At 64.8% G+C, this 23,978-nt stretch overlaps 9 protein-coding genes across 9 annotated transcripts in view; 5 read left to right on the top strand and 4 right to left on the bottom strand.

Moving 5' to 3' along the window:
* The window catches only part of EMIHUDRAFT_221590 (hypothetical protein), a gene marked incomplete at both ends in the record, with an annotated part of 3,827 nt that extends 3,767 nt beyond the window's left edge, over nt 1–60 (top strand). The window contains one exon of the mRNA XM_005756502.1: nt 33–60. Within this exon, the coding sequence (XP_005756559.1) occupies nt 33–60 (28 nt within the window). The remainder of the gene's footprint in view (nt 1–32) is intronic.
* Nucleotides 31–1,502, bottom strand: EMIHUDRAFT_453986 (hypothetical protein). Its single transcript, XM_005756501.1, has 5 exons — nt 1,201–1,502; nt 937–1,036; nt 775–866; nt 172–488; nt 31–95 (listed from the first exon to the last, which is right to left on the bottom strand). The coding sequence occupies exons 1-4, from the start codon at nt 1,444–1,446 to the stop codon at nt 471–473; spliced, it is 456 nt and encodes a 151-aa protein (XP_005756558.1). The 5' UTR covers nt 1,447–1,502; the 3' UTR covers nt 31–95; nt 172–470.
* A 1,206-nt stretch (nt 1,503–2,708) lies between these two features.
* On the top strand, nt 2,709–4,231 carry EMIHUDRAFT_221588 (hypothetical protein; the record flags this gene model as incomplete). The annotated part of the gene is made up of 3 exons (XM_005756500.1): nt 2,709–3,639; nt 3,717–3,859; nt 4,151–4,231. The coding sequence occupies 3 exons, from the start codon at nt 2,709–2,711 to the stop codon at nt 4,229–4,231; spliced, it is 1,155 nt and encodes a 384-aa protein (XP_005756557.1).
* Nucleotides 4,232–4,736: 505 nt separating this feature from the next.
* Nucleotides 4,737–5,145, bottom strand: EMIHUDRAFT_312645 (hypothetical protein; the record flags this gene model as incomplete). Its single annotated transcript, XM_005756499.1, has 2 exons — nt 4,737–4,987; nt 5,031–5,145. The coding sequence occupies 2 exons, from the start codon at nt 5,143–5,145 to the stop codon at nt 4,737–4,739; spliced, it is 366 nt and encodes a 121-aa protein (XP_005756556.1).
* Nucleotides 5,146–5,718: 573 nt separating this feature from the next.
* EMIHUDRAFT_466301 (hypothetical protein) lies at nt 5,719–7,876 on the top strand (the record flags this gene model as incomplete). Its single annotated transcript, XM_005756498.1, has 3 exons — nt 5,719–6,249; nt 6,351–6,866; nt 7,100–7,876. The coding sequence occupies 3 exons, from the start codon at nt 5,719–5,721 to the stop codon at nt 7,874–7,876; spliced, it is 1,824 nt and encodes a 607-aa protein (XP_005756555.1).
* A 2,728-nt stretch (nt 7,877–10,604) lies between these two features.
* Nucleotides 10,605–15,995, top strand: EMIHUDRAFT_107969 (hypothetical protein; the record flags this gene model as incomplete). The annotated part of the gene is made up of 3 exons (XM_005756497.1): nt 10,605–13,862; nt 13,941–14,114; nt 14,301–15,995. The coding sequence occupies 3 exons, from the start codon at nt 10,605–10,607 to the stop codon at nt 15,993–15,995; spliced, it is 5,127 nt and encodes a 1,708-aa protein (XP_005756554.1).
* A 428-nt stretch (nt 15,996–16,423) lies between these two features.
* EMIHUDRAFT_221582 (hypothetical protein) lies at nt 16,424–17,035 on the bottom strand (the record flags this gene model as incomplete). The annotated part of the gene is made up of 1 exon (XM_005756496.1): nt 16,424–17,035. The coding sequence occupies one exon, from the start codon at nt 17,033–17,035 to the stop codon at nt 16,424–16,426; it is 612 nt and encodes a 203-aa protein (XP_005756553.1).
* A 333-nt stretch (nt 17,036–17,368) lies between these two features.
* Nucleotides 17,369–21,770, top strand: EMIHUDRAFT_221581 (hypothetical protein; the record flags this gene model as incomplete). Its single annotated transcript, XM_005756495.1, has 5 exons — nt 17,369–17,526; nt 18,880–19,544; nt 19,914–20,155; nt 20,276–20,512; nt 21,342–21,770. 5 exons carry the CDS (start codon nt 17,369–17,371, stop codon nt 21,768–21,770), a joined length of 1,731 nt encoding a protein of 576 aa, XP_005756552.1.
* A 712-nt stretch (nt 21,771–22,482) lies between these two features.
* The window catches only part of EMIHUDRAFT_221579 (hypothetical protein), a gene marked incomplete at both ends in the record, with an annotated part of 5,670 nt that continues 4,174 nt past the window's right edge, over nt 22,483–23,978 (bottom strand). The window contains 3 exons of the mRNA XM_005756494.1: nt 22,483–22,818; nt 22,981–23,140; nt 23,348–23,475. Of these exons, the coding sequence (XP_005756551.1) occupies nt 22,483–22,818; nt 22,981–23,140; nt 23,348–23,475 (624 nt within the window). The remainder of the gene's footprint in view (nt 22,819–22,980; nt 23,141–23,347; nt 23,476–23,978) is intronic.

Below are 23,978 nucleotides of genomic sequence, written 5' to 3'. Positions count from 1 at the left end.
CCACCCCCCACCTCCCCCCCCCTCCCCCCCAGGCCGGGGCGCCGCAGCGCGTGCACGTGATGCAGCTGGCGCCGCTCATCGGCGAGTGGATCAAGGCGGACTGCTACCTGCCCTGCCCTGCCCCGCCCTTCCCATCGCTTCTTCTCACCACTCATCGGCGAGTGGACCCAGGAGAACCACGCCGCAACGCCGCGCACGCCGCGCAGAGAGGACGCCCCGCCGCCGCCGCCGCCGAGCGAGATATCGATCGGCTCTCCCCGCGCGGTGTTCGGCAGCGGCAGCGGCAGCGATGGCGGCGGCGGCGGCGGCGGCGGCGGCGGCAGCGGCGCGCTCGCTTCCCTCGCCTGGCTCGTGCTCGGCATCGCTGTCGGCCTCGCGCTGGGCTCGCGCCGCTAGGGGGAGGGGCGGGGGGGCGGTCGGCGAGCGGGAGGTCTCCCATGCCGTCGGGTCCCGCTGGCTTTGCATCAGCCTTAGGCGCGGGCGGTGTCCTAGAGCCGGGGGAGCGGAGAGAGAACCGCGCCGCAGATTTGGTCGCGGTAGTCAGAGGCATCATTCTCAGAGGTGTGAGCTGTGAGGTCTCGAGACAGCTGGAGCGGCGCTGCTGTTGAGGCGGTTTTGGAGAGCCGAGAGGAGAAGTTATCGTTGAGAATTGACATGAGTATTGTCGCGGCACGACTCGGGACACGTCGCTCGGGGCAAAAGGAACATATACCACGCGAGACCAGTCCCAGGGAGTGCGCGCAACCGCAAGGGCCGCCGCATCGGTCGCTGCACCTTGGCAAACACTGTGACAGCCCCCGAGTCCCCGACACACGGGGTCACGACACTCTGACATATCTCTGAGAGGCACTCGCACATGCCCAGCGCTGACGGCGGCGGAGAGAGGAAAGACGCGGAATGCAGCGCTGCGTGAGCATGCGGGGGATGCCACGTTACATGGGATGCGTTCAGTATTCGCCACCACGTCAAAGGGGCGGTCGAGCGGCCAGGCGTGTGGCGAGGCGTTGGGAGCGATCGTCGCAAGCAGCGCAAGGCCCTGACGAGAGGATATCGCTTGCGACGGACTCGCGCGCACGATTCGTCGTGCGTGCGCTGTGTGAACTGGAGTTCCGCCTTGAATGAGTATCCATACGACTGGGAGGCTGAACGGACACGTAAAAGACTTTCCGCCGGGACGGTGCTCAAGCATTAGCGCAGCACCAGGTCGCTGCTTGGTCGCTGCATTGCATTGGCGCAGACGCGGAGGGCTTCGAGCGGGTTGCCTACACGCTTCGGGCGACAAACTTTCTGCATCGGGATAGGGATTGGCGAGGAGCGAGCCGCTGCTGCCGCGGCCGCCGCAGCGTGTGCGCTCAGGCGGTGCTCTTGACAGCAATACCGACGATCAGCGAGCATGTACCAGCTTCCCCCGCTCACCAGTTGGCTGGTGCAGTAGGCGCACTGCATTTGCTACGTGCGTGGTCCAGAGGTCTCGGCCACTGGTGGCCCGGACGGTGGAAGCGGGAGTCGCGTGGGGAAACACAAAATGACGAGACTTCGCAAACCAGAGAATTTTCCGCTTTTCACTCTGCAAAAGAAGGAGACTCAGTTTGTTTCCTACAGTCGCACCTCTAGTGAGGCCCGCATAGTATGTGGGAGACTCGTGCCGCCGCCCCTGCCACCCCTGTGTCAGTGTGCATGTGCGAGAGACTGCCAGCGACAAGCTGGAGGCAGGTCGCTAGACTGAGATGAGACCGCCAGTGGATGTGGGAGTCCACCGCGCACCGCGCTGCAAACCTGTCGTGTCCCTTGTCAGGAGCAGGAGAGCCCCACCTGTCCCCCTGATCGTCCTTCCAAAATCCTGCTCGTGCAGGTGGGGACCCTGTCCTCCTCCCATCCCTCGTTTGGCGTGTCTGTTTTCTTTCTTTCTTTCTTTTCTGCGGAAATGAGGCCCGTGATCGGGCCCCCCGGGGGAGGGTCACTCGTCACTGACGACAGCGCGAGACGGCGAGACTCGCACGCCGTGGCGGTAAGCTGTACGCTGCGGGCGGGTACAACAAAGAGAACGAGAAGGACGGAGATATCGGCTGCCTGGTGGAGCGTTACTCCGGAGTTGAAGGTATGGGAAACGGTGGCGCCGATGGGGACGAGGTTCAGGGTGCATGCATGTGAGATTCTGTGAGATATCCTTAGGAAAAATTGTGCGGTCTCCCACTAGCCTCGACGGCCACCAGCAGCGCGTCCGCCGTGAGCGTCCCGCTCAGACAGACCTGAGGGAGGGTGTAGAGGATGTAGAGTGTAGAGCGCTGTAGAGCTGTAGAGATGTAGAGCGCTCTGGAGCGCTGTAGAGCTGTAGAGCTCTACATCCGCCGCGTGACGAACTGCCTCCGTTGTAGAGCGATGTAGAGGCGCTCTACAAGTATGGTTCTTGCACTTGTGCAAGATTGGGCGTCTTCTGCCGCAGTCCCTTTGATGGGAGGCCCCAGGGTGGGGGCCACCTCGAACCCCGGCCAGGGATTCGAGCGGAGGGTGCCCCGGATTCATCTATCCGTTGGGCCCCGGCACCTATTTTAGAACTGATCACTTTGCGCAGCAACCGTCGGCCGCCGCTTTTTAGCTGGACGGCGGTACGCTGCGCCGTCGCTCTGTCGTGCACGCTCTCGTGCCTCGTTGTTGTGACACGGGAGTAGAATCGAGAGGTAGCCCTCGACGAGACGACCGGCGCCGCGATGCCAGACCTCACGGCCGCCGAGCTCAGCATTCCGGCCGAGCAGCACCCCGATCCCGCAAAGCCACTGGTGATACCCGTCGACTCAACAGTGGTAGGCTCTACTATGCGCTTCATTCCGTGGTCTGTGGTGGGCAATCCGGCCCTCCTCCAGCTGCCCCCTCCTCCTCCGGGGATGCAACCGTCGTGGGCCCAGATTCCGCAGTGGGTCGCCATCAGTGCGCTGCTCCCCTTCAGTGAGCCCGAGCCCGCTGTGGCCGCCCACTTTGACAGGCTCAGCGTCTTGCGGCTGGCCGTATCGGCCGCGGCTTGGCGCCGCATCCTCGGTGCCTTGTCCGACCTCGGCGTTTTCGGCACGGTGCACGTGGATGAGGATGCGTTCCGTACGGTGTGCATCCAGGCTCTGCACTCCCGCCAAATCCCGGTGCCCGAGCTCTATCTGCAGTGGGGCGATTTGGGGCACTCTGAGGCTATCGTGCCCTTGGGACCAGCGCCATCTGCAGAAGCGAAGGCCGTCGACTTCTTGCAGTACGCGACGGTCGGGGCTCTTTGCGACCCTACGGCCGACGTCCCGTTCGCAGCCCTGTCTGACATGACCCGCTGCTTGGGGCCCGTCTTCACGGCGGCGGCGCGCGTTGATCCCATGGGGAGCGCCGTCGTGGGGGCTGCATCGCTCGCCGCCGCCGCTGGTCACATTACTCCACGAGCGAGCGATGGGCATCCCGCCCTGCTCTCTCGGCATGTGATCAGCATGCTGAAGACTACCCGCTCGAGTTTCCCGGCCTGCCTGAGGACCAACTCCTTTCAGAACTACTCTGCGGAGGTTGAGACTCGCGCCGAGTATGTGGGCGGGACCACCGTGGCGCGCGACCGAGTGGCCGAGCAGCGTTGCCCGCGCGCTATTGCAGCCAATAAGCGGCGAACGAGGCACGGTCGCTCTCCGACATGAGGCGCGTTGCACTTGCCAGTGCTGCCCTGGCCTTCTGTCTGCCCGCCCAATGGGTGGCAGGTGCCTCTGCTGCTGTGGCATGCCTCGCGGCTGCGACTGGCCGGCGCCTCGGCGCGTCAGCTCGGCTCGGCGTAGCGATCGTGGCCAGCGCAACTCGCTTGGACTCAACGCTCAGCCAGGAGCTCCCGCACGCGCTGGCGCGAGTCATGGCGCATGCAACGCGTCTAAATGCTCGCCTCGCCTCGCGCAAATGCGACCGTCCTCGCAGCCGACAGTCCACCGCCTGCTAAAGAAGCACAGCGACGAATGCGGCACCGGCGACGCATGGCAGGCTGGTCATGACGCAGTTATAGGGTGTTGTGTGCCGTCAGAGTGACTCTCTGTGTGTCAGGGATAGTCAGGGCCGTCCATCAGAGCTCCAGTAAGCTCGGAGACACCCCATTAGTGCGACTCGACCTCTTTGAGTCACTGCCTTCCCGGCGGTTTTGCTGTAGAGCCTCTACAACAAACTCTACAACAAAATCGCGCTCTACATCGCTCTACAACGGAGGCAGTTCGTCACGCAGCCGATGTAGAGCTCTACAGCTCTACAGCGCTCCAGAGCGCTCTACATCTCTACAGCTCTACATCTCTACAGCTCTACAGCGCTCTACACTCTACATCCTCTACACCCTCCCTCAGAGACAGACAGCAAGGCGTCTCTGCCGCATCAAGCAGCCGGCCCGCCTCCACCTGCTCGTCCGCAGCGCTCGTGGCGAGGGGAGCCGCCACTACCCGGCCGAGGGAAGGCCTCCGCGCTGTCGCGACGCACACAGGCATACTCGCTTAGTGTGGGTAAACCATAGTACCGTATACGGTACTATGAACAGAGAAGCCCATAAAAGTCGCCGCGGCAGTCCACGCCGAGCCGGCCTGCTGCCGGCTTGCACGGCAGCCTTTTCCTCTCGACCAGCCTCAACTTCCGTACAGTCAACATTTTGTCGCTGCGTGCTCGTGGCGAGCTGTGGCGGCGGTCGAAGTTGGCCCAGATTCGACGACGAGCGCCGGACGATAGTACCGCCTCTGTTCGCCCTGTGCATGTCAGACCAGGCTGCAGCAGGGCACTACCATCGTGCTGCCCTGCTGCAGCCTGGCCCTGCCCACTGTGCACAGCCGCCAGAGCACCACCACCGCCCGGCATCGTGTCACGGCGAGCTCCTTCTGCGCCCGCTCGCGAGGCTCTCGCGCTGGCACACTTTGGCCATCTGCTGCTCGCGTTCGGCGAGCTCTTCTCCGCAATCCTGCCACGGTGCCGCCACCACACACCTTCTGGCCGGCCTGAGCCGCGCGGACTCGCCGGCGGGGGCAACGTGTCGACCTCTCTCTCTGGTGCACCACGGGCCGCGACGGCCTGCGAGCATCTGGCGCGAGGAGGCAGTGTGCCGGCACAGTCGAGCCGGAGCATCGGGTTCTTGATGCTTGTGGGGTCGAGTTTGACCTTATGTGGCATAATATGCAACAATAAGGCTATGCTATCTCCCGGATTTTTGAGATATGATCCCTCAAAGTCGAATTATGGTTTACTGGTGACCATAGTACCGTCGTGTCTTGTTCGCGTTTCTTCCGACGAATACTTTAAAGTCTCGACAATCACTAAGCTGCTTATGTGGCACCGCAGAGGCTCCCTTGGGGATGCCTGAGGCCACCCCAACCACTCACCAAGCCTTACGTGGACAATTCAAACCTACTTTTATGGTTTACCCACACTAAGCGAGTACACAGGCACGTTGGGCGGACGCAAGGCTCAATAACGCCAGCAGCAGCCGCAGGCTGCGTAGTATCCGTCAGTCAGCTCCTGCATTGGCGACAAGGTTGCTTATGAGTATGTGATGTGTTCGTGAGTGCCAGAAAAACAAAAAAGAAAAGGGAGGCATAGGGCCTGCCCAAGGGCTTTGCCCCACAGAAGAGAATTCTTAAAACCGCCTCTCTCACAGCACTGGCACGACAAGGGCGCGGACTGGCGCGGACTGGCACACACACCGGCTCACCACAGAAGAGAATAAACGCCGCGCGCCGTACACAAATGCGAGTGCCTCGCCTCCTCGTCACTTACCGCGAGCGCATCGGCGGGCATCGAGTCCCGATCGTCGTGCTCGAGGTCATCGACTTTGACGCGAAGCGGCTCGGCATCACGCGTGTCGTCCGCGTGTGCGGGCCACCAAGGGCGCTCGGCGTGCAGGCCTTTGAGGCCGAGAGGTTCGCGAGGGCGCGGCAGCTGCTCGGAAAGGAGTATACAGGCTTTCCTCGGGCGTGCCAACAGGTCTACGCCGCCATCTGCGGGGACAAGGACGCCCACATCAACTGCATGGACGCGTTCGAGGTGTACGTGCGCGGCGACTTTGACCCCTTTCTCCTCGGCACGTGGTGCGAGCGCAAGGAAAAACATGGGGAGGAGATTGTCGAGCGCTTCTCGCCGATGCTGGCCGCAGCGGTCGCAAAGACCTTCGACGAGCCGCCCGCCATGCGCCCCCACTCTCCGACGGCGCAGTGGGAGGGCTGGATCACCGTTGGCGAGGGGCGGCCCTACTCGCACATCAACACGCCGCCGCAGTCGGTGGAGGCCGCCGTGCAGCGGATGATGCGGGAGGCGAGCCGCGCGTGCTCCCCCCCTCCCCCCACCCACGCTAATCGACCGCGCGCGCGTGCCCCGATTAGGGAACACTCTCCGGCCCGCAGCGTCCTCGCGACCTCAAGAAGAGGAGCCGCGCCGAGCCCGACCCGCTCGAGGAGGGCGAGGTGCGCCACAGCAAGAAGCCGAACCGCCCTAACTCGGGCTCAAGGCGGAAGAAGGAGCACAGGATCGGTCGGCTCGTCTTCCTCGCCACTCACGTCCGCGCGAGAATCGTCGACTACGCGGACCACCCGCACGTCGTCGTCGGGAAAGGCCCGTGCATGCTCGGCGGCACGCAGGCGGTGATGGGCGTGCGTCTGCGGCCTCTTCCCGAGTATGCGGATCTGCCCGAGGTGACGTTCGCGGTGAAGGACGTGATCGGTCTGACGGCGGACTTTGAGAGCACGTGGCGGATGCTCCCCCCCGGCCGCTCGCTGCTCAGGGACGCGATGCTGGAGGCGGTCGAGAGGTTTGCGATGAGCATCACGCCGGCCATCTCCCGCGAGGCCGTTTGGAAAGAGTTGATGCCATGCACGCGGACGGCGGCAGAGGTCGCGGAGGTGGCCACGCCACACACACCGCTGCGCGTCGCGCGCCAAGCAGAAATGACGAATTTTCCAAACCAGAGAATTTCCGCATAGGCCTCAGCCTCAGTTTTCCTATGAACCCTCCGCAAAAAAGAAAGAAAGAAGGCGCTCCTTCTTGTTGATCGCTGGCTGGCTGCCAGGTGAAGCCGCGTTGTCCCCGTAAACACCCTTCAAAGAAAGACGAAACGCGTCTGCAAGAAATCCAGGCGCTGCTGCCGCCACTGGGTGTCGCCGCCTGGGTGTCCGCACGCTGCTGCTGCTGCCGTGCGTATTGCAACATGGTGGCCGAGAGGCCCATCGACGCGGACGCGGCGCTCGCGCTCCTCGCGCCCGACGAGAAGGCCCGGGTCCGCGACTTTGTCCTCGGCGCACCGGAGGATCGTGAGCTGCTGAGCGGCTCCGCGCCTATCCACACGTTCCTCGATTGCTTCGTCTGTTGGTCGGGGGACAGTAACCGCGCGCTGCTGGCGGAGGGGCGCAGCCTGCGGCAGGTCGTGTCTGTCATCCGGAGACTCGGCGGGATGCAGGCCGCGGCGCTGCGCGTGCCCTGGCTGCTCTCGGCCGTGAGCCTCTCCGAAGCGCTCTCGTTCGCGCGCCTCGCGCGCGGCGCCCGCATCTTTGCTCGGCACGCCACGGCCGCGGAGGCCGTCTCGCTCACCTTTGCCGCCGCATCGCCGTGCGAGGAGTCGGCGCGCTACTCGATCGAGGAGGGCCAGCACCGGGCGATCGCCGCGGCGTGGGTGCTTACCGGCGGAGGCGAGAGCGAGCCGAACGCGAGCCTCCCGCGGCGGGTGCCCTACCTACGCGGGGTCAACCTCCGCAAAGGGGCCGTGGAGGGCGGCGACTTTTGGAGACTCGGGCCCGCGGGCAGCGCCGCGCTCGGAGGGAGCGGGGTCATGCTGCCGTGCGCCGGCCTGCTGCTGGCGACGTGTCTATGCCGGCGGCGAGTGCGCGGCAAGAGTCGAGCGAAGCGAGCAAGCTGACACATTCTGGTATCGCCGAGGAGAATTGTTAGTGGCTTATTGCACGCAACGACCGCCGTGCCGCCGGTTTCTCTCCGCTTTCTCGTTAACGTTCTCCTTAGTTAGGCTGGGCTCAAGATTTTCACTGAGAGCTTTGGTCTGTTATCCATTTCAGCAGGCGGTATTGGTCCGGACCGTTATGTAGTGGCGCCAGTTATAATATATCCGACCCCGAAGAGGAGGCTCTCGCTGCACTTCTGGCGCTGCGTCTCTCTCTCTCTGCTGTCTGCACGACCGACAGACCCTCTCTGATCTCTGTCTCTCGCGTCTCGGCTGTCGGCTCGACTCTCAGAGACATACAGTCACACGACTCGTCTGTCGTCTCTCTGACACACCACACACACACACCTACTACGCACACACACGCCGCACACACCTCACACGCCGACGCCACACCCACACCGGGAGGCGGCACACACGGACACATAAGGGACACACGAATCGATACACTCTATCTAAGACACATGCGATATGCTTGGACAACGTAGAGCCGTACTCACAGATTTTGTTGTACACGAGAGAGTCGTGACGACACGGCTCTTTTTGGACACAAACGAACGGCACTGAGGGCCACGTGCTGTGGCTCAAGATCGGACTCACGACGCGGCCGGCCGGCGTCGATGCCCTCCATCTGACCAGCGCTAGCGGACTAACCGAGGGCAACCAAGCCGTTTCCTGCCCCCCCCCCCCCCTCTAGCCGTAGTGGGAGTCGCCCTAGCTCGCGCGCGTATTGCGCGACCACGCCATCCGGCACGTTGACCACGAGTTCTCTTCCGACAGTTCTTCGAGCGGATCGAGCCAGAAAGCCGTCTGCCGCGTCGATAGCTTCGCCAGACACGTCTGGGGCTCATTCGAACACATGGGAGGCCCGGTCTCAGAGGCGGGAGCCTCCTGCTCAGGGAGCGTCCCCGTGCTGTTGTGAGGCCAAGTGATGCACCTCGGCGAATCGGGCAGCGTCGGTCCCTCAAGCACAGCGTCGACGTATGCCTCAAGCACACCCAGCGCCTCGAGCTCGTCTCTGTCTTTGATCCAGCCGCGCAGCTCGGGCGAGCTGACTCCAAACTCGCGGCACGTCGGGCTGATGCGATACCAGACTGGGCGGGCAAGTGCGGCGCGGACTGCACGGAGCTTGAACCGAACGCCCTCTGCGAAGGGCCCCTCCGTACTTCGACGCGGCTGCCCGCGTAGAGGAGGTAGAGAGGGAGAGGTTGTATTGAGAAATGCGTCCTTCTTGCGGTACGAACCGAAGAGAGACCCTCAGCCTGTGCTCGAGCTCGACTCCTCCCTTTTCTCAGTACGTTTACGAACACGGATGCACACACGGACACATATGGGACACACGAATCGGTACACTCTATCTAAGACACATGCTGGACGTACTCACAGATACGGCTTGTACACTGTATGGCATTCGTGTATCACCGTCAGAACACAGAAGACAATGACATCTCTCTTTGCTTGGACAAACGAACGACTGAACACGACGGCACTGACGGCCACGTGGCTGAGCTCAAGATCGGACATTCTCACGACTCGGCCGGCCGGCATCGATGCCCTCCATCCGACCAGCGCTAGCGGACTAACCGAGGGCAACCAAGCCGCTTAGCTCCCGCGTGTATTGCGCGACCACGCCATCCGGCACGTTGACCACGAGTTCTCTTCCGACAGTTCTTCGAGCGGATCGAGCCAGAAAGCCGTCTGCCGCGTCGACAGCTTCGCCAGACACGTCTGGGGCTCATTCGAACACATGGGAGGCCCGGTCTCAGAGGCGGGAGCCTCCTGCTCAGGGAGCGTCCCCGTGCTGTTGTGAGGCCAAGTGATGCACCTCGGCGAATCGGGCAGCGTCGGTCCTTCAAGCACAGCGTCGACGTATGCCTCAAGCACACACAGCGCCTCGAGCTCGTCTCTGTCTTTGATCCAGCCGCGCAAATCGGGCGAGCTGACTCCAAACTCGCGGCACGTCGGGCTGATACGCCGCCAGACTGGGCGCGCAAGTGCGGCGCGGACTGCACGGAGCTTGAACCGAGCTGTGTGAGAGTCACGCTCCGCCGCCGTGTCGGTCGTGGGCACGCACGGTACGAGGCCGCACTGAGTCGCCATCGAAGGGTGTCAAGGGGTTGGGCCGGATGTCCCTCCGAAGGCGATCGGAGGGCGTGTCATCCTTGATTGTATGGGAGGAACGCCCATTTCTTTGTTTGGGGAGCCAGAGACACCACCCATCGCCCCGTTCTTGGCGCCCGCAGCAAACGATCAGATTGCTGCATGTCTGGGTTGCGGTTCCGACCACGTGCTCGATGTTAGCAAACCCTAGGGTGGTGAGAGCATGACAGAGTGCGAGATGCCAGCCAAAAGAAAGTCAATTCTTGACTTGGGCCCTACGGTGGCCTCTCTCTCGAGGTCTCGAGATTACAAAGCCTCATATTTTTCAGTGTACGTAGCAGCTCTTGTTACGAACATACCCGAAGGTGAACTGCTAAAGAAAGAAAGAAAACGGATGTGACAAGCTGAAGGAGTGTGTGACAACGCGGCCAAGACCGCCCAAGATTTCTTTGGGCGGGCTTCACAGCGGAGTCTCCGTCGATCATGACCCGTGTCTTCATCGGCGTCCCACTTCGTGCCTTGCCGAGGGCGGCTGTTTTTGCTGGCTGGCGGCTGCCTTTCGTCACCCGGCCGGCCCTGGCAGCCATCCATGCTGTCGCTGCTGCTGCCGGCTCTCGCTTCCACTAACGTGAGCCTCGCAATCCTCACCTTGCAATCGAACGTGCGCTCCACGACCGCCGAAACTTGTGAAGTCGGCAACTGGGTCAACGGCAAGTGCTGGGTGCCAGAGCCAATGCAGGCGGTCGTTGCAAGCGCCCTTACAGCAGTTACGGACTTCAACTCGCGGGACGCTTCTGCTCTACCCGTGCTTGGGACTTTGGCTGGGTGCGACAAGCAGCTTCTTTTCCGGCTGCTCGACAGCGGCTTCACAGCGGGCAAGTCGGTCCAGGCGCTATGGGACTTGACAGCTACCCCAGACGTAGTCATCGGAGCCGCTCGTAGCGACGTCTCCGCCACCACCGCGGCCATCACTGGTGCTCTCGACATTCCTCAGATCTCCTACTGGTCACAGTCGAGCGATCTGTCGGACACCGTCCTCTACCCTCGCTTCATGAGGACCATACCATCGCAACCTGCGCCCGCTTCTGACCTCTGTTCATTTTGGAAGCACGAGCTTCGGCTCTCGACCGTGGCCGTACTCTATGAGCAGTCCGCGTACGGCCGTGCCTACGAGGTAGCGACGAAGACCGCCTGCCAGAGCGTCGGGTTGACGTTCGTCAGCAAAGAGTTCTCCGAAGATGAATCGACCCGCGAAGAGTCGATCCGGGACGCCGTGCAAAGTCTGAGCAGCAGCGGCGCCAAGGCAGTGCTAGTTGTTACTTCGAGCGCCACGGATCTGGGCCTCATTGCAGAGTTTGCGCTGGAGGCCCGCCTGCTCCGACCTGGCACCTCTTGGGTCTTCACTGGCTCTACGGTCGTCGATGTCACCTTTTCCAAATTGAGCGAGGAGGCGAAGGCCGCGCTGCACGGCAGCCTGCAAATCAAGGCGGTCGGCGCGATGGATAGCAACCTACAGTGGACCCATTTTGCCAACGACCGCTGGCCGGAGCTTCAGCCCGGAGACTTCAACCAGTTCCTACACGCCGACTGGCAGATCCGCGACGACTTTTTCAGCACCGTCGACCCAAACACGAGCGCAGTGCTACGCGAGGGTGGCACCTTTGCTTACGATGCTATCATAGCCGCAGGGTTGCTCTCGTGCCAAGTGGCTCCAACGGGCCCGCTGCCGGCGTCATTTGGCACGCGGTTCTGGGAGGCCAAGCAGGGCCTGTCCTTTGACGGCCTTTCCGGGCGTGTTGAGTTCGACGAGAAGGGCGACCGGAGCAGCGCGAATGTGCAGCTGTTCAACCTACTCGACCAAGGCGGCTTCTCCGAGAAACGCGTAGCACAATTCACCAACAGCACATGGGCTTGGGAGGGCGGCTCGCGCGAGAGCAGCGGCGTGATCTTCAACTATGGAGAGACCGAACCGCCTTTTGAATCGCCTCTTGAATCGTCGCCGCCGGACGGTCTCAGGCCGTGGGAGAAAGCGGCCGTGTGCGCCGTGGCAGCGTGCGTCGTTCTGCTGCTGTGCCTGTACTGTTGCAGCTGCCTCTCCGTCAGCTGGCTCAGCTGGCTGCCGCTATCGCGCATCGCCGCGTCTCACGGCACGAGCCCGTGGACGCTGCTCCGCAGGCGAATCGCTCGGATCGCTCCCGTGCGCGCCTGCGTCGGCTGCGCACGAGCGGTGCGGCGGGCGTGCCGCAGGGCTCGTACTGCGCCGTTGCTGCGCCCTAACGCCGCTCGGCACGCCGTGTGGGAGCGAATCTGCCGCAGGGCGAACAAGGAGCCGACCGAGGGCCCGCCCGACGTCGAGCGGCTCCCATTTGTGGAGCAGCGCCTGTGGAGCTCGGTGCTGGAGCAGAAGCTGTGGGGGACGGCCGCGCGCGAGGCTGCGCAGCTTCGCGCGTGGCTCTACGTGACTCGGAACACGACGCCCTTCATCGAGGCGTGTGTCGAGAAGCTGGTATCGAGGTGCGGGACCGCGGCTTGCACTCAGCGCAGCGGCTGCTGCAATGACGGACGCCGGACTGACCATCTTGCTCACGCAGACCTCGAGGCGGGGCCGAGGCTGACGAGGATGTCATCGCTGGGCACCGTGCCCTTCGTCGAGCAGTCCCAGGTGTCACTGAACATGGGAGCCCTGCTTCGCTTCTGCCTCAGCGAGCAGGGCGCTGGGGGCCGCCAGCTGTGGGAAGAGTGGAAGCTCGCTCTCCGCGCCCTCCGCTCAAAGGAGAAGCATCGCGACGCGTCAGTCCACCGCGACTCTGCCTCGAGGCAGGCGGCGAGGGAGTCGTCCGAGCCAGTCGACTCTGAGCCCATCTCGGTGCACGAGTTCGCCTCCCTCCTGCTCTCGCCGTGCAACAGCGCCATCGAGCCTAGGCGCTCCCCCACGGATGCGACCGAGCCGCTGACCAGCTACTGGATCGATTCGTCGCACAATAGCTTCCTCGAGGGCGACCAGCTCACCTCCGCCGTGTCTGCCGACATGTACCGCCGCCTCCTGCTCTCGGGGACTCGCTGCCTCGAGATCGACTGCTGGGACCCGCGGTGGTGGGGCCAGGCGCGCGTCACGCACCGCATGATTGGCCCCACGCGCGGAGGCGTCCCTCTCCTCTGCGGAAGCGTCGCCTTCGGCGAGGTGGTCGCTGCGATCGCCGAGCACGCCTTCACCGCCAGCCCTCTGCCCGTGATTCTGAGCATCGAGATGCACTGCTCGGCGAAGCAGCAGAACAAGATCGCCAAGGAGCTCATCAACACGCTGGGCGACTTGCTCTCGCGCAGCGACCGCGTCGCGAGCACGCCCCTCCGCGAGCTGCGCCGAAAGGTGCTAATCAAGATGCGATTCGACAAGGGCGGCGTGACCACGGACCCGCTCCTCCGCTCGCTCGTCACGCTGCCCACGACCTCCATCGGCCGATCGCCGCCCGACGAGGACGACAGCGGCAGGCGGCTCGGTCGCACGGCGAGCTGGAAGGAGCTCCGCTGCAGCCGCCCCCTCCACCGTGGCGTCTGGGACTGGCTCCGCGGCGTGCCTCTCGACCGCACAAGAGGCGACGGCGACAGCGGAGCCACGCTGACGTCCGAGTCGCCTTTCGGGTCTCCGGGCTCGCCCGGCTTGCAGGGCGTCTCGTGGCTTGCGGAGGAGCCGGCGGGCGAGCCGCGCCGCGGTGTCGTGAGCTTGTCTGAGGAGCGGCTCGAGCGGCTGGCGAGCGAGCAGGGACGGTTGCTGCCCCTCATCGCCTCGCAGCTCGTGAGAACCTACCCCTCTCCGACTCGGTGGTGGTCGACCAACAACAACCCACTCGTGCGCGCCCGCCCTCGCTCTCACCACCTCGCTTAAGGCCCCGCATCCCTCTCTAAGGACCGTTCCCCTCCGCCACAGGTGGCGTGGCGCGCGGGTGTGCAGATGGTGGCGCTCAACCTGCAAACGAACGACTTGCCGGTGCAGATCCACGACGCCCTCTTTCACGGCAGCGGTGGCTACGTCCTCAAGCCCGCGGCGCTCCGTGCGCCCGATCGGGCGATCCAGCCCCCGACCCCAACCAACAGGGGCCCCGTGACCCCGGCTCGCGGTGGCTCTGGCGATGATCGGGTGTTGCGCGAGGGGGCAGGGCGGGGGAAGCCGTGGCCGCCGCCGCGGGAGGAGGTGCATCGGACGGAGCTGAAGGCACCGCTGCGCCTTGCTGCCGCCCCGTTCAGCTCTCCCTCTCGTCAGCTCACCGAGCGACCCACCGCCGCGTAGGTGCTCTCCCTGCACCAGCTCCCGACGCGGGACGAGTGCCGGCCCCTCCTCACCGAGCGGCACCACGCCGTCGTCTCGCACCTCAGCGATAGCCCCCGCCCGCCCAGCGGGGCCAGCGCCAGCGTGTCGAGCCCGCGCGTCGCCGTCGAGCTGCACGCCATCGGAGGCTTCTGCGCGGTCGCACGCGAGCCGCAGCCGCCGCCCGAGGCGCAGGGCGTCACGCGGCTCACCACCGCGGTCGCGGAGGGCAACGGTCTCAACCCGACCTTTGACGAGACCTTCCACTGCCTCGCGGCCGAGCCTCACCAGACCATCCTCCGCGTTGTGGTGGAGGACGAGGGGCGGCTGGTGGCGTACGAGACCGCGATGCTCGGCTCCCTCCGCTGCGGCTACCGCTGCCTGCACCTGCGCTCGCCAAGCGGCACGCGGATCGACTCGTGCTGCCTCCTGCTGCACATCTCTGTCTCCACCGAGCCAAACACCTACGGCACTGTCGATGAGCTGCGCAGCAGGGTGCATTCGCAGCGCTCGCTCATCAGCCAGCAGAGCCGCGACATCCACCAGCTGTCTGCAGAGCTCTCGCGGCTCGGAAGCCAGCCCTCGACGCCGGCGCTGTCGGACACCGCGGCGGCCCCCGCCGCTCGCTGGCCGTTGGAGCTCGCGCTGGATGCGGGCGTCAACGGGGCTCGCGCCGGCCGGCCGTCGCCGATCGCGCTGCCTCCCGGCGCCACGCTCACGGTCGGTCGCGACGCGTCGAGCGGCGTGGCCTTGTTCAAGACGCAGCACATCTCGCGCCAGCACGCCGTGCTCCACGTCGCCGCCGACGGTCGCAGCGTCCGGCTCGAAGACGTCTCGCGCAAGAACGGGTGCCGCGTGCAGCAGCCGGGAGGAGGTGGCGAGCCGGTCCTCCTGCAGTCTACGGCCGAGGAGGTGGCGAGCGCCCAGCTGCGTGAGGGCAGCGTGCTCACCTTTGGGCAGCCAGGTGAGGACGAGGACGACTTTCGCTACGTCATTCGCGCCGCCGGTACCGAGGACTCGCCAGCTTGGCACTCCAAGCGCGAGACGAGGCGTGCGATTGAGCTCAACCCGGTCAGGCCGAGTCCGCTCGCCCTCTCCTCATCTTGCCGGCACTCCCGCGGCTCCCATCTTCCCTCATCGTCGGACGAGCTCTCCCGCTCCCAGCCCTCGCGGCGCGAGCTCGACGCCCGCCAAGGCGGCCGGGAGGACGCTGCAGTGCCCGGCTGGTGGTTCTCCCCTTCCATCTCGAAGCCGTCCCCGCACGTTTCCCCTTCCATCTCGAAGCCGTCCCCGTACGCTCGCTCGTCGTGCAGCTGGCAGTCCCCGCTGCCGTCCGCGTCGGGCACATCACGCCGATCCTCGGCGTGCGAGTCGCGCGGGCTGGGGGCAGCGGCTTCACCAAAGCCCGCTCTCGGATGGATCGAGCGCCTGCCCGCCCCCGACGAGGACAGTGATGGCTGCAGCAGCGATAGCGAGAACGATCCCGAGCCGCCTTCGCCGCCGCCATCGCTGCCGCCGCCATCGCTGCCAGGCTCCTCGCCCTCGCCCTCGGTGCCGCCCGAGCGTCAGGGCTTCCCTTCTGGCCCGTCGCCGGCGAGGCCGCTCGCCTTCTACGCCGGCTCTGGCATCTCCCCCGCATCGGCGCCACAGAAGCGCCGCTGCGTGCACGGCCACTAAGGCGCCGCACCGAAAGGTGCCCGAGAGAGTCCCCATCGCTGTGCCCGAAAACAGATGCGCCATGCTGCTGTAGGATCCAATCATAGGGCCTTTCTCTTAGCGCCTCTCTCGTGCATGAACATACATATGTCCATACCCATGCACGTGCATGTGGACTAGGGTGGACACGCACCCTGGACCGGTGCGCGGTGGACGCAGAGTGTGTTGAAATTGTGATTTAGGCATGGAGACTACGTTTAGCCGTGTGCGCAATTTTGTAGCGACAGTGTGTTGATGTAGCTTAGTCTTGACACTTTTGTTTTGTTGACTAGTTCTCTCGTGTTTGTGGACATCATGACGTCTTCTGTATAAAACAAAAAACAACGACCCAGCCTAGAGAGCTAGACAACTTCATTACCAGACAAGGTGACAGCACATACCTCGCAAACTCACCACTCAAAGGGCCCCTGTGGCAGCGACTCGACATACAACCGCATCCAAAATGCGGGCGCCACCTCTGGGGCATCACTCTCGTCCACATCCATGTCGCAGGATCGATACACAGGGGTCCGCGGCGCAGGCAGGGCCGGCGGCGCCAGGTGTTCGGCATAGAGGTAGGCGATTTGCGATAGGCGGTGGGCGTTAGGCGAGCGCAGCGCCAAGCTGAGGAGCGTGGAGTGTCCCCGCGCCTCCTCGGTCACAAAGTTGACGAGCTCGCAGGATTCATTGTGCAGCAGCAGGGTGGCGGGTGTCCGCCCAAAGCTCGTGCAGCCGCCCAGCAGCGGCGCCTGCGCCTTGAGCACAATCACCTCGCCCGGCCGCGCCTTGGAGGCCGACAGAGCAGCGAGCTCTCGCAGCGGCGCTCGCGGCGAGAAGCGTCCAAGCGCGTACCGCAGGCCCGAGCCGCAGTCGGCTGAGCCACGCAAGCCAGCGGCCGGGTCGCCAAGGTTGATATCGACGAACCGCGTGCCGCGCAGCGCCCGCTGCCACGTCTCCATCACACGCCAGTTCTGAGCGGTGAGGGACCAGGGAGCACAGCGAGAAGGGAGCACCGACGCCATACACTTTTCGATACTTTCCAGGGGAAGACAACCGAATGGTGCCCGATGGGTGGCTTGTGGCCGCTTTGTGTATCTCGAGACCTCGAGAGAAGGCCGCCCGCAAGAGGGCCCAAGTCAAGAATTGGCTTTCTTTTGGCGGGCAAGGTGGCTTGCGAAAAGAGGGGGAAAACCAATCTGCGGTCAGCTACAACCATCAACCCGCGGGGAGCGGGCATTCACACTATGTTCCTGAGATAATTTGGCGATTATATCCGTAAGCGATTTTCATCCCTTTTTGGTTTGGAGATCCGTGTTTTGGTTTCGGTTTTGGGTAAAACGTATACAGCTGACGCGATGCGGCCTCTGCCTAGCTTCCTGCTTCTATGCGCGAGCTACGGCGGGACCGCTATCGAGTATGGCTTATCCTCCGGCCAGTCTGGCCTCGACTATTGCATCGCCGAGGCCGACACCACCAGCGACATGACAGCATCGACCACCATGGCAGCTCCAACGTGTACGCTACCATGGTGGACAAGTCTTGCACCCTATATGTCAGCCACCACCTGGGCGCCTGGCGTGTGCGAGCACAACCCCAGTCGAGCCGAAGGACCTGAACAATGGGTCCAGTCGGTCTCTTCGAGCACGTTCGAGCCTGCCATTTGCATCGACAATCCATTTCTGAAAGTTTTGTCGATAAATTGGAATGTGGGTCAGAACACTTTGAGGACACGTGCGCCTCGCCCCACACGACCTCTCAGGCTATAGAGCACATGCCACAGCCTGCCCCTGAGGCGTCATTCACTCACGGCGGCCACTTTGATTTTCCGCCCCTTCGCAGTCAGCTCATGCACATGTACATGTGCACCCATGCCCCAAGAGTCAACTCGGCTCGACGGCTTTAACCATCGTGGGGCACGGACCTTCTGCGACAACCCAGCCCCCTAGTAGGCGGTGCGGAACTCGGACATCTCGTCGTGTTCAACAGATCCAACGGCGGGCTGATCATCGGCGGACAGTTCGAGCCCCTCTTCCATGGGCGAGTCGAAGCGGCGTGAGCGGGACCGATCGAAATAGGCGCTGAACTTGGTAACGAGGTCGGCGGCGTAGAGGCCCTGGGACATCGTCGGCGGACTACTGTGGCTTGCCAACATGACGCGCGTCGACATTGCTTATTCAGCGTCTCAGCTTGCTCGCTTCATGACCAACCCTGGCCCGTCGCATTTTAAAGCCGCCATCCGGGTGCTTATCTACGTGCGCGACACAGCTGACCGCGCCCTCGTCATGCAGCCGAACCCCAACCGCAACCTTGAGAGCTACGTCGATTCAAACTGGGCAACGAAGTTCTCTTGCTCCGGTGGCATGTTCTTCTTCTACGGATGTCTCTTCCACTGGTTCTCCAAAATGCAGCGATCCGTCACGCTGTCTAGTGCCGAGGCAGAGTTCTTTGGCGCCATGCTAGCCGCCAAGGAGGTAATTTCATCTGTGAGCTACTGATCGACCTTGGATTTTCCATCGACGGCGCCAGCGTCATCAACTGCGACAGCAAATCCGCCGTCGGCATGGCCTTCGATCCCGTTGCCTTCAAGAAGACCAAGCACATCTTGCGCGCCGCCGAGTTCCTTCGCGATCTCGTCAGCCGTGGCGTTATCTCTGTCGAACACCTCCCCGGCGTCGTGATGCTCGCCGACCTGCTCACTAAGGCTGCCTCGCGGGCCATCTTTACTTACTGGCCTGATCAAGCAGCTTGACGACTTTCATGCCCTCTGAATTTGTTTGTCCCTCGCGCCCCGCACTCGGGCCAGGAGGGGCTGTTCCCGGGCATTCACACTATGTTCCTGAGATAATTTGGCGATTATATCCATAAGGGATTTCATCCCTTTTTGGTTTGGAGATCCGTGTTTTGGTTTCGGTTTGGATCAAACTTGTTACAGCGAACGCGACGCGGCCTCTGGCCTAGCTTCCTGCTTCTATGCGCGAGCTACGGCGGGACCGCTATCGAGTAGTGACGACAACTGTTTTGAGGAGGGTTTGTACTTCGAACTAATCTTTGAGGGATCGCAAGTGGCTATGGTCTATCAAGGCTCCGCCTACAGCAGCAAAGAGTTGAAAAAGCTAGACGACGAGTTCCAGGCCGCCTTCGGAGTATCCATAATGAACCCGATCACCTTCTTTGCGCCCCCCTCGCTGGTGAGCAAACTGTCGTCTGAGATGCTGTTCCGGCGCCGCCTTCATAAGGCAGAGAAGCACGCGGAGGGGTTGGCTGAGAAGGCACTCCAGGCCCAGAGCCGACGCGAGCAGCGCGCGAGAGACGAGGCGGCCGCGGCGCAGAAGCGAGAGGAGGAGGCGCAGCGGCTCAGAGCTAAGCGGGCAGCGGACGAGGCGCGCCGAGAAGCGGAGGCGGCGGCTCTGGAGGAGCAGAGGCGCGCGATTGCGGCTGAGGCGGAGGCGAAGCTCGCTTGCGAGCGCGCGGCGGCGCAGGAGGTGGCGCGGGTGAAAGAGGCAGAGAGGCTCGCAGCCGAGGAGCAAGCACGTGCGGATGCGCGGGCGGCGGCAGCGGCTCGCAACGCGGCTATGGCGGAGGAGGAGCGGCGCAAGGAGGAGGCGGCCAAGAAGCGGGCGGAGGAGGAAAAGGCTAAGCTGCTGGCAAAGGCGGCGGAGCAGAAGGCGGCCAAGAAGGAGGCGAAGGAGAAGAATCAGAAGGCCAAACAGGCGAAGTCCGCCTTCAAGCTCGAGGAGGAGCGGAGGGCGCAGGAGGCGGCTGAGCTTCGCATGGAGCAGGAGAAGGCGGCGCAGCTCGCAGCGGAGCAGGAGGCGAGGCGAGTCGAGACGGCGAAACGCGAGGCGGCTGCGCGCGACGGGGCGACGGGGCGGGCAGCTCCACAGCAGACGGCGGCGCCAGCAGAGGCACTGCGGCCGTCAGATGAGAAGCCGGAGGTGGCGGAGCGGCTGTCCGTCGCTGAGTCGCTCACTCACGGGGCGGAGGTTGCAGCTGCTGCGCGTGTGGCGGAGGCTGAGGAGGCAGTTGAGGCCCGGGCGGTGGCGGGGACTAGGGATGGAGGAGCGGATGCGGGACGACTAGCGGCCACTGCTATGGCAACGGAGGCAGCTGTCGCGGTGGCGAGGGCCTTGGAGGCTGCGTCGGTCGCCGAGACAGAGGCATGCGAGGCGGACGTGGCGGCAAAGGTGGCGGCAGCGTCGAGGGTGGCGAGGGCGGCGGTGGCGGCGGCGGTCCTGGCCGCTGCCTCCAAGACTAAATTGCAGGCGCTGAGGGCGGCCGCAGCGTCGTCAGCCGCGGCGAGGGAGGAGGCGGAGGCAGCGCATGCGGCTGCACTGCGCGAGGCTCGGGCGCCGGAGCGGCCTGCAGCTCCCCTGCCGTTCAGGCTGCGGCGCATCTGCGATGCGCTCGGGTTGGAACCGGGGCCAAACTTGCCCGCGACGGTACGGAATGCGGCAGCGGTGCTGGGCATCACCCCCGTCGGGTCGGGTTTGTTGGGCAAGGTGAAGCAGCTCGAGGATTACCTCGGGCTGCAACCTGCTGCCTGAGACCAGTCTGGGTTTTGTCCGTGCCGCGCATGAAATCCCGCATCCTCAGTACGTATCTTGGGAATTGTACGTTGCAAATTCGTCACGCTGAAGGTGAAAATTCTTTTTGACAACTGAATTTCCACTGGTTCGTCCTCCTCTGAGTCATCTTCCCCGTCCTCCTTCCGCTCGGCTCTTCGCTCGGTACGGGGTTCGGTGTGGCTCACCCTCCATCCCGTGAACAGGCGCTTTATCCACCCTATATTCTTCTCTCGTTCCTCTGCCCGTGCCTTGGTCTTGTCGTTGTTTCGCACCCATGTCTGTATGGCAATCGAGGCTGCCTTCCCCACTACCTGTAGTTCACTCGTCACCTCTCCCGCGAGCTCCCTTCTCTTTCTTTCGGGTATGGAGTCCGTGAGTGCGGGTAGCGTGCAGGCAATCACGGGCGCTATTTTGTCGTACTCCTCTTCGGCGAGCGCCCCAAATCTAGACCCTTTCGCCTTATATCTTGGGAATTGGACGTGAGCGCCCAAAATTCTTTTTGCGAGCAATGCTTGGCTCGCTCCTGCTTTTGGCCGCGCCTCTCGTAGCGCTGCGCTCGCTACGGCTGTCCCAGCCATCGATACTGCCGGCCGTGTCCCCTCGCCACGCCACCGCTGCCGCGACATTGGCGGCCGCCGCCGGCGGCGGCGGCGGCCCGACCGACACGCAGTCGGCCGCCCTCGCAACAGCGCAGCCGTCGCCGGCGCTGCAGCCACGCGAGGTGATCGAGACGGTCATGTGCGCGCTGCATAGACGGAATCAGGACACGCCGTACGCGCGCTTCGGCTCCGAGGTCGCCATGCGCTTCCTGTCGCCCGACAGCCCGGCGTCGCAGCGCAGCCTCGAGCAGTTTGCAGACTACCTCTCGCAGGAGTGGTACCGGCCGCTGGTCGAGTGGAGCGAGATGCGGTGGGACGGCGACCTCGTCCTCCTCGGCAACGGCGCCGAGGCCTACCAGCAGGCGGGGGTGCGCTCCTCTCCGACAGCAGCGTGGGTCAGCATCCGGTGGATCCTCGCCCGGGTCCTTGCCGAGGGAGGGCACGAGGAGTGGCGTGTGGCGACGGTCTTCGTGCAGGAGCCCGACTCGACGCAGAGCGACGACCTCGAGGCGGCCGCCCTCGCGCTGCCCGCCGAGGCTGCCGCCGCGATCAGCCGCTGGCGGAAGCGGCAGATGGCAGAGCCGCGCGCCTGATCACACGGCAAGCAGCGGACGGCGCCTCTTCACGGCGTCGGGCGTGTGAGTAGGCGGAGCAGCGGCTCTCGCCCGCGGACGTGGTCGAGAAGGTGATGCGCGCGCTGCGCACGCCGGACGAGCCCCACCCGCTGCACGGGTGCGAGGTTGCGATCCGGTACTGCTCGCCGTCAAACGCGGCGTCGCGCCTCTCGCCGCAGGGCTTCGAGGCGTACTTGCGCGAGCCGTGGTACGCGATCATGACCGAGTGGGACGAGCTGCAGGTCGAGCGCGAGCAGCCCGAGGCCGTCGACCCAGACGGGTCGGTCGTGCTGCAGGACGCGCTCGTCCGGCGGAGCGGCGACGAGTCGTGGACGGTGGTGACCTGGCAGCTCTCGCTGCACAGCGGCACGTGGCTGACCGACAGCCTCACCATCACAGAGTGACAGGCGCCCCAGGGCGGCGGCGCGGGTGCCACCGCTGCCTCTCTGCTCTATGTGAAGCGATACAGTACACCAGACAAAGACTTACGGCAACGGAACTTTTCCAAATGGACCGACAGTACACCTCCTGCGAGCGCTGCGTCCCCTCTGGGACCCACGCCGCGATAGCATGTGACAGTTGACACGCGATGCGTGTTCCCTCTCGCTCAGCTCTTGCTGTGTTCTGTGTACGTCAGACCCCATCCGCACCCTCGCACCCCTCGCTCCGCCGCGGGCTGCCAGCGAGCGCCTCAAAGCAGGCAACCCCTGCGATTCTCGAGCTGTGCGAGCCGCTCGAGCATCTCCAGCTCCTCGCCCGGTGGCCAAGGCGCGGACTGCGGCTCCGAGAGCGTGAGCGGCGGGCGCTGCTTCTGTCCCACCACGAGCGTCGCTCGGCGGTTAACCGGCGGTTCGATGGCGCGAGAGCGCGACGCCTCCGAGGCGCAAGCCCCGTCGGCGGCGAAGAGGGGGCCCGTATCGGACGGGGCGCTGTCGGACGTGGCTGTCGAAGCGCCGTCGTCCATCCGATCGGCCTCGTCGATGGCGACCTCCGCGCTGCTGGCGCGGCCGGAGGGTGCCGAGGACGACTCGAGGTCCATCGGCTCGTGGGGCGACGACGCTGCGGCAGCGGCGGCGGCGGCATCGGCGGATGCAGCGCCGCCGCCGGCGGCGTCGGCGGCGGCGGATGCAGCGGCGGCGGCGGCAATGGCGGCGAAGGAATCGAGCAAACCAAAGCGATCGGGCTCGACGCCGGCTGCCGCTTTGGCTTGCTTGAGCGACGAGTAGCGCTTGCCGCGCGGGTCGATGTAGCACTTGATGACGCGCGTGGTCGTCTTGCCTTCGACAAGCACCTCGCGCCGCCTCGAGAGCAGCCGCCAGCCTTCGCCCAGCTCCGGGAAGGCCGCGTCGCTCGTCCACGCAGCGGGAGGCGCAGCGGGCGCGGCGGGAGGCGCGGCGGGCGGGCCGCCGAGCTCGCCGACGCCGAGGAGATCACCGAGCTCGCCGAGCATGTTGATGCCGCCGCCAAAGCTGCCGCCTCCGGGACCGCAGGTGGGGTCTGGCACGCCGCCGCCAGCGGCCGGCACGGCGGGCGCGGCGGGCGCGGCGGAGGACGACCGCAGCTTCGCCTTGGCGACCGCCACCGCCGCCATCACCGCGGTGGGGAAGACGCCGAGGTACGTCAGCCGCATGCGATGCCCGTCGTGCAGGCTCACCTGCGCGACAAACTTGAGTCTGCCGCAGTCCTCGCGGCGGGAGACACCCAGGTAGCCCGTGGAGCTCTTGCCGTCAGTCTTGAGCTTCCTCGGCCCCCCGCCTCTTGAGGACAGGTGCAGCCGGTAGCCCTCGGACTCCGTCACCAGCCCAGCCGCCGCCTCGCCCTCCTCCCCGCCCTCCGCCTCCGCCCCAGCCTTTCCACTCGCAGGGGCGTCCTCCCCGCCCTCCGCCGCTCCTCCGGCCGTTCCACTCGCAGTGGCCTGCTCCCCGCCCTCCGCTCCTCCAGCCGCGCCACTCGCAGCGGCGGGTGCGGCGCCCCCATCGCCTCCGCCGCCGTCTCCGCCTCCGCCGCCGTCTCCGCCTCCGCCGCCGCCTCCGCTTCCGCCGCCGCCCCCGCCTCCGCCGCCGCCGCCAGCGTTCAGGACCTTGCGGGCCGGCGGTGGCGCCGGCGGCTTGCGCTTCTCCTCCTTGCAGTCGGTGCTGGAGGGGGGGGGGGGGAAGGGGGGGGGGGGGGGGGGGGGGCGGCGGGGGT

The sequence above is a fragment of the Emiliania huxleyi genome, assembly GCF_000372725.1.
Source record: "Emiliania huxleyi CCMP1516 unplaced genomic scaffold EMIHUscaffold_97, whole genome shotgun sequence".
In the NCBI taxonomy this organism is placed as follows: Eukaryota; Haptophyta; order Isochrysidales; family Noelaerhabdaceae; genus Emiliania; species Emiliania huxleyi.
This window is presented reverse-complemented; position numbering and strand designations above follow the sequence as displayed.